The 12,196-nt window shown below is 40.9% G+C and overlaps 1 protein-coding gene across 2 annotated transcripts in view; it reads left to right on the forward strand.

Annotated features, from left to right (window-relative positions):
* LOC113405086 (ecto-NOX disulfide-thiol exchanger 1) overlaps positions 1-12,196 on the forward strand; it is a 487,391-nt gene that overhangs the window by 383,350 nt on the left and 91,845 nt on the right. For both annotated transcript variants that reach the window (XM_026654602.1, XM_026654624.1), the window contains one exon: positions 9,675-9,781. In XM_026654602.1, the coding sequence (XP_026510387.1) occupies positions 9,675-9,781 (107 nt within the window). The remainder of the gene's footprint in view (positions 1-9,674; positions 9,782-12,196) is intronic.

Raw genomic sequence — 12,196 nt, forward strand, 5'->3', positions numbered from 1 at the left:
GGGGGGGGGAGGTTGGGTAGATGGGAGTTCTGGGGGTCTGTCAGGGTGGTGGTGGATGGGGTCGGGGCAGTCAGGGGACAGGGAGCAGGGCGAGTTGGGTAGGGGGTGGGGTCTTGGGGGCAGTTAGGGTGGGGGATCTTGGGAAGGAGTGGTCAGGGGACAAGGAGCGGGGGGGTTGATGGGTTGTGGGTTCTGAGGGGGGCAGTCGGGGGCAGGATATGGGTGGGAGTCGGATGGGGGGGGATAGGCTGTTTTGGGAGGCGGGTGGGGCTTGTACTCACTGGGCGGTTCCCTACTGGGTATTCGGCGGCACTTCGGCGGCGGGTCCTTCACTCGCTCCGGCACTGAAGGACCCGCCGCCGCTGTGCCGCCGAAGATCCGGTAGGGAACCGGTTCCTAAGATTTTGGCAGCTCATCACTGCCCCCATCAAAGCGAAAAGGAGTTTTGCTCCTGATTTCAGTGGAGCCAGGATTTCACTAATAAGACTTCTCACTGTTATTTTTATGTATTGTTTTATATAGGCCTATAAATGCACGTGGTGCTTTACAATCAAATAAAAGAGTTAGCTTCTAAAGAGTTTTCAGTCAAAGGCTTCAATTCAGCAATACATCCCTAGTCATCTTGATCTTGTAAGGTGTTCACTTACATCGGAGTTGAGGGCACTCAGCACCTAACAGGATCAAGCCTCAAAGCACTGAAGCAATGGCTCAAGTTCCACTGAAGTCAGTGAACATGCTGAAGTGCTTTTCTGAATAGGTATGGACTTAAGAAGAGGTTAAATGTTTTGCTGAAGTGGAAGGTAAATACTGTGTGGATATGACGTCGTGAGTGAAGATAATAAGGAACTGGAGCAGGGAAGAGAGGACAGGGTTACACCAGTGAGATAGAGAGAATGTTTTGGTTAGTTGGGCACACTTCATGATGGCTGCACTTTTAAAACTTGATTTAGTTTTTTGTTTATAAATGAAGGACCAGACCCTAATAATATTACTGGCTGATATGATTACTGCCCTCATTGGGAACACTCACATTAGAGAGCTCTGTCTGGTAGTAAGTGTTCACAGGATTGGGCCCAAAGGTTGTAGGTTTTTTTATTATAATAAAGATATTTGGGGTGGTGTGAGCAGGGGAGAAATGTGAGAGCAAAGGAGGAGAGGAAGGAAAGATGGAGATGTAGAGGGAGAAAGGATGCAAAAGGGAGAATGTGAGAATGAAGGCAGCAAAGGAGAGGGGGAAGGCACAGGGTGCATATGGTATAACAGATGGGGACTTGGAAGGGTTTGAGCAAAATGGGGGGAAGCAAATGTTTTCCAGCGTTAGAAATTAGAAAGGTTTTTTTGGATGAGACAGATGACTTTCTGGCTGATAAATGAGGTCCAGTCTTTTTCCCTCAGCAAAGGAAACCATCTGACATTTGAAACAAATGTACCCTCCTGGTCTTCATTGAGAAGAAGGAGCCTCATAAAGCTGTCATGCTCTATTGCCCTGGCAGGTTGTTATTTCAGGAGAGTCCCTACGCATAGGGGAACCTGTCAGAGCCCAGGCACATTTATGATGCCTCTTCCTCTCAGGACCGCCTCATGGAGCTCTTTCCTGATGAAATAAAAACACAAAAGTAGCTGTGACAGTCTCGACTATCGACAGAACTATCTGCCACCTACAACAAAGACCTCGTCAATCCCAATTATCAAGGAGATCAGCTAATTACACACAGTACATTAGGGATAGCAGAAAATCCAGTCAAGGTGATGAAGACAGTAGCATGCACAGATTCTTTCTTTGTATTAGATTTGTTTCTGTGATGTCAGAGTATAGCCCACAAGCTTTATTCCTTACTACACAATGTCAGCATTAACAGAGAAGGTACTGTGCAGCTATACCTGCCCTACTGTATCACATTGGCCTGGTGACAGGTTCCAGTTTGCTGAGAAATGACATGTAGGTGTAGTGGTCTTGTTAAGTTCAAGTGATTTATTGCATGGCAGTGTGCCAAAGCCCTTTGTTACACTGGGCTGTCAGTTTCTTCACTGTAAATTAAACCACATTTCACATCTTAAAAGATTTTCAACATTTATTTTTTGGACAGATTTCCTAGCAATCCCTTGTAGGACATGGTGAGCTCTGTTTAATTTAAGTACATTCTGTTGTTTCAACATACAACAAGAAGTGTTTCTACTTTTCTAGAAGTGAGTGTTGTTTAATTATTAATATAAGTGCTTTGGAACAAGTGATTGTGCGTGTTTGGTTATGGATTCTGAGGAATATGGAAGTTTCAATATTCCCAGGATGTTCCCTCTTTAGCTTTTCCTCATCCTGTTTCTTGGTAAGAGAAAAGCACGTCCCAAGAACAGCAAACCAATGATCACAGGCATAGTTTGACTTATGTATTTGGGGGTGCAGCTCCAGCCAGGCCAACGGGGCCATGCATGGGAGGCAAATTCCATGCCTGCCTGACGCAGGCGGTATGGGGCGGTGCAGTGCCCTCCCATGCTGCCCCCAAATTATGCCCATGCCAATGACAGTGAATTAGAAGGACATCATGAGAAGGGAGGGGGGTTATAATTTGTGTTGCAGAGGAAAGGCTAGGCAAGGCAGAATGGATAAAAACACTTATAAATGTTTTTTTCCCTCCACTTATATGAGGTAATTTGTATATTGTAACATGCAAAACTCAGGTAATATCACTGCCAGTCACCCAACTTCTTAACAACCAACATTGACTTGTACAAATATGATCAGTGGGGGGTGAGGTGGGAGCTTGCAGTGGCAGATTTTTAAAAATCTAACTATTTTTGTGTCGCTGATTAGGCCTCAGCTGGAGTATTGTGTCCAGTTCTGGGCGCCACATTTCAGGAAAGATGTGGACAAATTGGAGAAAGTCCAGAGGAGAGTAACAAAAATGATTAAAGGTCTAGAAAACATGACCTATGAGGGAAGATTGAAAAAATTGGGTTTGTTTAGTCTGGAGAAGAGAAGACTGAGAGGGGACATGATAACAGTTTTCAAGTACATAAAAGGTTGTTACAAGGAGGAGAGAGAAAAATTGTTCTTCTTAACCTCTGAGGATAGGACAAGAAGCAAGGGGCTTAAATTGCAGCAAGGGAGGTTTAGGTTGGACATTAGGAAAAACTTTCTATCTGTCAGCGTGGTTAAGCACTGGAATAAATTGCCTAGGGAGGTTGTGGAATCTCCATCACTGGAGATTTTTAAGAGCAGGTTAGACAAACACCTGTCAGGAATGGTCTAGATAATACTTAGTCCTGCCATGAGTGCAGGGGACTGGACTAGATGACCTCTCAAGGTCCCTTCCAGTCCTATGATTCTATATTTGGAGATCATTAGCCACTCTTTGTAGTATATTGCACAGCCAGTATGATGTAGGTTTCTATTGTACAAATGCATTATGGGGTCTGTCATAGCATGTCTAATTGATTAGTGAACTCCAACATATGCTACTCTAAGCCCTGTACTTTGCATTTCTATACTCTTCCCATGGGTGGTATTTTTAACTTTTATAGGTTATCTGCTCTGTTCTACTGATGACATTCACATCTGTTTCTCCCTCTCTGGCAGTGTATCTTGGGTAACAATCATAGAATCATAGAGTATCAGGGTTGGAAGGGACCTCAGGAGGTCATCTAGTCCAACCCCCTGCTCAAAGCAGGACCAATTCCCAACTAAATCATCCCAGCCAGGGCTTTGTCAAGCCGGGCTCTATTGTCTTTTGGCTGTTAATGTGTAGAAGACAAATACTTTTCTGAAAATAAATACCATTGAAACCCAAATGCTTCTCTTTGGACCTGATTAATTATAAAATTCTGTATCTTTCTTTACTCTGCCACTTAACTGAAATATTGTGTCAACATTACATGTCAAGTTGCCGAGGGTAATTTTGGTCTTGGACTCAGTGCTGGAACATAGTCAATATGTCACCAAATGCATATCAGGACAGTTGCCAGAAATACGCCCTTTTCTATCCACAGCTGACCTGGAGACTGTAATCCATTCATTTATAACATCTAGCCTTGACTACTGTAATTCTTTGTTTGCTGGGCTCCCTGCCAAATTGATTGGCAGACTCCAGCTTATTCAGAACTCAGCAGACAGGCTTTTGACCAAGACCAGGCTAACTATGTACATTATTATTGTCTTGGAGTCCTTATTCCAAAATCATGTTTATGTTGACTGTAAAATTTCCTTTCAACTTTAATTTTATGGGTGAAATCCTTCTTTTATTTTCAGTATCACTTGTCATGCATTTTAAAATCTTTCTAAGATAAATTGCTGCATATTCCATTATTCCACCTACAGTCGTTTCGTGTTTGGACCATTTCATTCTATACCCCTCAATTTTGGAATTAGTTGTCCATGATATGAGTTCTGATTTTTTGTTTTGAGTTTAGGCCAAGCTGGATTCTATTTTGTTCATTGTTTCCTTTTATTGTAAAGTACTGGGAGACATTCAGTTGCCTATGTACATTTTTATTGAATAAAAGGAATAAGAACTTCATTTATGCATAATAATCAATGAAATATCAAGCAAAGCACAATTTGAGTTGCTTGTTCTTGTCACTGGAACTTCAAGATGCAATTTCAGCCTTAACTTGTGTAGGTAGTTGAAAGAATGTATTTAATATACATAGTGGAAAACAAATGTTCTCCCATAGTCTCCCTATCTACAGAACTGTATAGCCCTTTACCCCCACCTTGTCTCCATTCAGTAAACTTGCTATGTTATGGCATATTTTCTACTGTAAATATTCCACTTCTCCCTATGATCAGTCCCCTTTGTCCCTCCCTCCTTAGATTTATAGTTTATATATTCTTTTTAATTTACATTTAAGAGGAATATCATAATTTGGCCCACTTTGTTTATGGCAACAAATATTGAACAATGATGATGTAAGTATCTATTTAATATGCCTAATATAAGTTTCCACCTATGTCAAGGCTCTATCCCCACTTTGAACTTTAGGGTACAAGTGTGGGGGCCTGCATGAGGACTTCTAAGCTTAACTACCAGCTTAGTTCTGGTCCGCTGCCACCATTCCCTTCCCTGGGAAGCTTTTAGAAACCTCTCACCAATTCCCTGGTGAATACAGATCCAAACTCCTTGGATCTTAAAACAAGGAGAAATTGACCCTTCCCCCCTCCTTCCTTTCACCAACTCCTGGTGAATACAGATCCAAACCCCCTTGGATCTTAAAACAAGGAGAATTTGACCCTCCCCCCCCTCCTTCCTTTCACCAACTCCTGGTGAATACAGATCCAAACCCCCTTGGATCTTAAAACAAGGAGAAATCAACCAGGTTCTTAAAAAGAAGGCTTTTAATTAAAGAAAAAGGTAAAAATCATCTCTGTAAAATCAGTATGGAAAATAACTTTACAGGGTAATCAAACTTAAAGAGCTCAGAGGACCCCCCTCTGTCTTAGGTTCAAAGTACAGCAAACAAAGATAAACACTCTAGTAAAAGGTACATTTACAAGTTGAGAAAACAAAGTAAAACTAAGACGCCTTGCCTGGCTTTTTACTTACAAGTTTGAAATATGAGAGACTTGTTTAGAAAGATGGGGAGAACCTGGATTGATGTCTGGTCCCTCTCAGTCCCAAGAGCGAACGAACCCTTAAAACAAAGAGCACACACAAAAGCCTTCTCCCCCCCCCCCAAGATTTGAAAGTATCTTGTCCCCTTATTGGTCCTTTGGGTCAGGTGTCAGCCAGGTACCCGAGCTTCTTAACCCTTTACAGGTAAAAGGATTTTGGAGTCTCTGGCCAGGAGGGATTTTATAGTACTGTACACAGGAGAGCTGTTACCCTTCCCTTTATAGCTATGACAACCTATAATAAATTATCTTACAGTAATGCTGCAGTTGTGAACCATTAGCTGACATCTACATATCAACTCTGGTTTTCAGGGTTTAAAACTCAGCAGAAAAACAATAGTATAATCCTTTGTGTGAAACACACCACACAAAGTATCACAAAGCCTTAGAGTGAGTTTTTAGGAAAATTGGAAACAAATCTGAATTATATTGAAGGAAAAAAAGAATTGGGGTTTTTGCATCTTCCAGAACAATGATGTTCTTAAAATTAAATTTGACCAGTTACCTATATTCTCTATTAACAAGAAGCAATTTTGCGTATGGCTAACGAAAATTTTATTATATAATTTTATACAGATGTTTGTTGGTGAATATTTAATGATACTTAATAATAATACATAGCGCTTATACTCTACAGTGCTGTTCAGACACAGAACTGAAGGAACTTTACAAAGATGGGTAAGAATTATTAACCCCGTTTTACAGATAGGGACCTCGGCCATGTTACATGGTGGCTGAGCCAGGGTCAGTAGCTAGGGCCTTAGATGCGTTTGGCCAAACTTCATCCCTGAAGGAAGGATGAGTAAACTGGAAGTGAGAACTCTGGGGCAGGTCCTCAGCTGATGCAAATTGTCATAACTCCATTGGCCCAATTGTCTACAATGGAACCATGATAATTTGCACCAGCTGAGGTTTTGCCCCCCTGAGTATTCTCTGTATGGCAGAGAATACATTCATATAGGGAAGAGTCAGGCTCAGAGGGCCAGATTTTAAAAGGTATTTAGGCGCCATGGGAGTTAAGCATGTATCTGCATCTTTAGGCACCTAAATGCCTTTTAAAATCTGGTTCTCTGAACCTGATATCTCCTATATGGGTTTACCCTAAGCTGAAGCTGAGAAACTCAAAGGGGTAGAACCTCAGCTGGTGCAAATTGTCATAGCTCGATTGAAGTCAGTGGAGCTTCTCTGTATTTCCAGAGATTTGACTTAGGCAAATAAAGTCAATAGAATTTTTGCCGGAGTGAAGACTGCATGATTGGGTTCCACGTATTCATATTCAATTATTTTTTGTTAAATGAAAATAACTAAGTATGATAAGAGCTAATATATAAATGTTAGGAAATTCAAAAGCCATCCTGACACATCTATGGATGAAAAGCGCTATGAGTGCTAAGTATTATTAATTGTTATGTTAATTATAATGGGCACTTAGCATTCTCTCCTAGTTTTTTCTCTTTATGTATATCCAGAGATGTAGCTTGGATAATATTGTGCATAACTGCTTGACTTTTTTAGCTTATTGCACACTTAACATTTATTTTTTTATTTATTTCTTGAACACCTGAGAATTTTGATCATTGAAGAAGGCCTCCCGTACACTCTTCACTTTGCCTATAAAAGAAAGACAGGAAATCTCTGTGACCTCTTCCTGCCTTGAGTTTTCACTGAAGAGAGCCTCTGAAATGATCAGATAAAGACTTCTGATAGATGTTAGCACCTATAGAAAGAACTTTTTAATTAAACACTTAAAAGTTCAAAGGTTTCTACAAAATTCAGATGATCCTATTAATACCTTTTAGTGGAAAATAGTAACCCAGCACTTCCTCATATCTTTGTGAATCTTTTCTATTTGAATTTCCATTTGCTAATTAAACACAGATTGTTAATTAAGCAGGATACTCTGTGCACCGGGGTCACTAACACCGCATAATCATTAAATTCTAGCCTTCATTTATATACATATAATCATGAGTACTCTAATCTTTTTAAATTAATTTAATAAACATATACAATTTAATTCCATCCTTATATATCTCCACCTTTGGAGCCAAACAAGTGTTAATATGCTGAAATTATTGTGACTCTAGTCAGAGCTTGAACCAGAATGCCATTCCAGTACTCCTTAAACAGCCTATGTAGTTTAAGCAGAGTTTAAAATTTCATTAAACATATTTATTGCCGTACTTTTAGCAGTTAATTAACCAACCTTGATGGTTTTAAAGAAAAGCTTCCTCATGTGACTCAACCTAGTGTTGTCTTCCTGAATCTGGAAATAGCTTGGAACAATAGTGCAAAGAGAAGCAAGCTGTTTGTCTGTGTGATTAACTCTTGAATCTGAGGATGAAAGTTTAAATACCAATATTGCTAACTGTTTCACTGCTCATCATTTTAGCAGAAACATCCATGGCTTTATCCATTGGTTTGACATCATAGATGTCAGAGACAAAAACAACCTATTAAATTATCTAGCCCATTCTAGGGAAGCCAATGCAGGATTGCTCCGTATACTGTATTCTCCAAGGCTGAGGACTAGTCTACACTAGAAAGTTAGGTCGACCTGCTACATTGCTGAGGAGTGTGAATTTTCACACTCCTGAAGAGACATCATAAAGCCAATCTAAGCCCCAGTGTAGACAGCACCAGGTTGACGGAAGAATTCCAGCAGTGAAATACACAGCCACCTCCTCGAAGGTCACTGGCATCTCTGTGTTTGTCACTGGTGCAGGCACTGCTGGAGTCCTGTGTCCAGTTCTGGTACTGACAGTTCAAAAAGGATGTTGACAAATTGCAGAGGGTTCAGAGAAGAGGTTCCCTCCAAGCGGGGCCTACCTGGGGCAGGGGCTGGCCCGGGAAGGGGCCCTGACCAGGCTGGGGGCTCTGCCCTGGGAGATGCTCCTGGGGAGCAGCAGGAAAGGCCCTGCTGGAGATTCCCCTCTCCCGGCTGCAGCCAGGGCTCCGGGCTCCCAGCACCAGCCGCCCGGGCTTGGAGATCTCGCCAAGAGAGGTGAATTTACTACAGCAACGGAAGAACACTTTCCATCGCTGTAATAAGCGTCCACACAACAGCAGTGCAGGTGCAGCACTGCTGCAGTGCCATTGTAGTGTTTCTAGTGTAGACATAGCCTTAAAGTCCCACGATTTGAAATGAATCACCAGGGGAGAGGAAAACAACAACTAGGTGTGTGGGTGAGGTAAGATATGGAGCTACCAGCTCAGGTGGCGCAGGAAGTGGGACATGAATAGAGTTCCACCATCCTTTCCTTGATTCTAGTAGGCTTTAAAGTGTCTGAAAGACAGAACGTGATAGCTTTACAGAACAGATAATGCTAGTTTAGCCAACTAATCCAGAGAGCTAAATCATAGGGAACTTCACTACAAAAATGGTGCTTATTCAGATTAAACTGATGAAACAGCACAACAGCTCAGCTGGTAGCACCGCCCCTTTAGCTGTGGAAAATGTTGGATTGTGACCAACCTTAGGATACTTGCATCTCAAAGTGTTGCGATCAGGGACCATCGCACCACTGCTGACGCAGTTTGAGTAGGTTCATGTTGCATTAGGAGCCTGCTGTATATTGGTGCACTAACAGAAAGAAGAGAGGAATGGAATAACTGTAAGCAAATAGGTGGCTAAGAATGGAAGGAGCTAATTTGGTCTGATTTAATACAAAGTCCTAGCTTCATGGGGCCTCTTTGGGATAATGACATTAGAGTGGGGCCCACCTCACACCTTGCCTCTAACACTTCTTCCTCCTCCACACAACCCCTCTCCCCCAACATTTATATGAACATACACACAGCACACAAATTATGCACAAGAGGCAACTGCATGCAAATTCTTCAATATATATTTGTAATTTGTGTAGACTAAAGTTATGGAGACAGACTTGAAGGGAGACATCTCCAACATTGATAAAATGTAAGTACAAAAGACACATGATTGGATGGATATTGATGATGTTATTTCAGTAATGACATCATCCATAGACTCCTAGTGTCTTTGCTTTGCTTCTCTATAGTGATCACAACATAAATTGCTTGTCTTGTTTGACTTCCTTGTTCACCAAAGTTGAGCAGATTGTGGCCGTTTTCAACGCTTCTACCAGACAAAAAGCTTGGGACCATTTCTCGAAAGCTCAGCGAAAGAACATAGACATTTGGCGAAAGCATTCTGAGGTTGGTGATTTTATTATTACTTTTTATCCATCATCTCACAGCTGGATTGACACAGAACAAGTGTGACTGTAGCTGGACGTACAGCATTCAGCAATATTTACGGCTGTAGTTTTAGCAGTTAATCAACTAGCCATTATACTATCTCATTTCAGTATGTATTGCTCCCATTGCTCCCATTACAATAAATGTTGTTAAATAACACTAAGTTGGAGAGCAATGTGTTTTTATTTTTCTTTTACAAGAAATGAGAAATCATTAGAGGAATATGTTTACCACTCTGAAATAATGAAATGAAATGGTGAAATTAGCAAAGATATTTAAAATAAATACATTTTAGAATTAAGTCTTTCACATACTAAACAATACATTTTTAGGAAGGCACTGAGATCTGGTAAATAAAACAGATATATAGTATAGATATTTGTTCTGGTTGAATCATTATATGGCCAGAGTAATATGAGTTTGCTGGAAAATAAAATAAAGATTTCTTTTCTTAATAATCAGTAAAGCGTATTCAGTCCAGAGATGGGAGGTACTCTTTCCCATCTATTTTATGTCCATCTTTAAAAAATTAATCAATCACTTGTATTGACTCTAAGTTCATGGCTGGCAAACACAGCAGCATAAATGTAATAATAGTACACATTAGGGTGGCTATCCAAGTCCATGCATGTGTGACTGTCATAAGCATGAGCAAAGAAAATGAGAAAAAAGATCTGGGATTCCACTTTCCTTTACACGAATGTCAGCAAAGAAAGTAGTAGTCCTGTTTTGTGGTGTTGGTCATCCAGCTTTCGATTGTAATTCAGTATATACGCTATGAACCCGTATTTTAAAAGTAAGTACCACTGTCTTTGTTTTCTTTATTTTTTATGTAAAAGTAATTTACATACAGTTGCTTATTTCCATGTAGTACAGTATGTTAATTGTTAACATTACAGTCCTCTAAATGATTTTCCCTGTCTCAAAACAAAAACTATAGAAGGTAAGATGCACTTATTTAATTATTCTGTAGTACACTTGTAAAATAAGTGTTGCACACTTAGTTTGAGAAACACTTAAGTGCTGCGATATAAATCATTTGGGTTGCGTTTTAAGTGCCCATTAACTAATGCTAAATTACAGTTGAATACCAATGGCACTAGATGTAACATCCGCATGAATACCAAATGAATTTTTATTATCAGTGCTATTATGGCGAATACCAAATGACTTCACAATAATGGGACATTTAAAATAAAATGTTAGAATAATTTATTGTTAAGAGCTGTATTTTGCATTTCGTTCATAAATAGTTCAAGTGGGTGGCAAATAAAGTCTTTGTTTAACTGGAAATTGGGGATGTGGTGTTTTCTTTCTTGTCTTTTAGGGAGATGTGAAAAGTGGTTTGCTGTTAGTTTATTTCAACTATGTTAAAGTAATAAGAAAATAAGAATGGCCATACTGGGTCAGACCAATGGTCCATATAGCCCAGTATTCTGTCTTCTCACAGTGGTGAATACCAGATACTTCAGAGGGAATGAACAGAGTAAGCAACAGGGCCGCCCAGAGGGGGGGCAAGTGGGGCAATTTGCCCCGGGCCCCACAGGGGCCCCGCGAGCCCTGGCCCAGCGGCGGCCCGGGTCTTCGGCAGCATTTCGGCGGCAGCGGGTCCTTCAGTGCTGCCGAAGACGCAGAGTGACTGAAGGGCCCCCTGCCGCCGAAATGCCGCCGAAGACCCGGACCGCCGCTGGGTGAGTACAAGCACCACAGCTCCCCCACTTTGCCCCAGGCCCCCTGAATCCTCTGGGCGGCCCTGGTAGGCAATCATCAAATTATCCATCTCCTGTTATCCATTCCCAGCTTCTGGAAGTCAGAAGCTAGGGACACCCAGAGTATAGGGTTGCATCACTGATCATCCTGGCTAATCCCTATTGATGGACCTATCCTCCATGAATTTATCTAATTCTTTTTTGAACTCCGTTATGGTTTTGACCTTCACAACATCCCCTGGCAATGATTCCACAGGTTAACTGTACATTGTGAGAAGTACTTCTTTTTGATTGTTTTAAACCTGCTACCTATTAATTTCATTGGGTTACCCCTGGTTCTTGTGTTATGTGAAAGAGTAAATAACACTTCACTGTCTACTTTCTCCACACCATTCATGATTTTGTAGACCTCCATCATATCCCCCCTTAGTCATCTTTTTTCCAAGCTGAAAAGTGGCAGTCTTTTTAATCTCTCCTCATATGGAAGCTGTTTCATACCTTTAATCATTTTGTTACCCTTTTCTGTACCTTTTCCAATTCTAATATATCTTTTTTTAAGATGGGGTGATCAGAACTGCACACAGTATTCAAGATGAGGGCGTACCATGGATTTATATAGTAGCATTATGACATTTTCTGTTTTATTATCTATCCTTTTCCTAAT

This window comes from Terrapene carolina, unplaced genomic scaffold (genome assembly GCF_002925995.2).
Source record: "Terrapene carolina triunguis isolate 2854851 unplaced genomic scaffold, T_m_triunguis-2.0 Scaffold18, whole genome shotgun sequence".
Taxonomy (NCBI): Eukaryota; Metazoa; Chordata; order Testudines; family Emydidae; genus Terrapene; species Terrapene triunguis.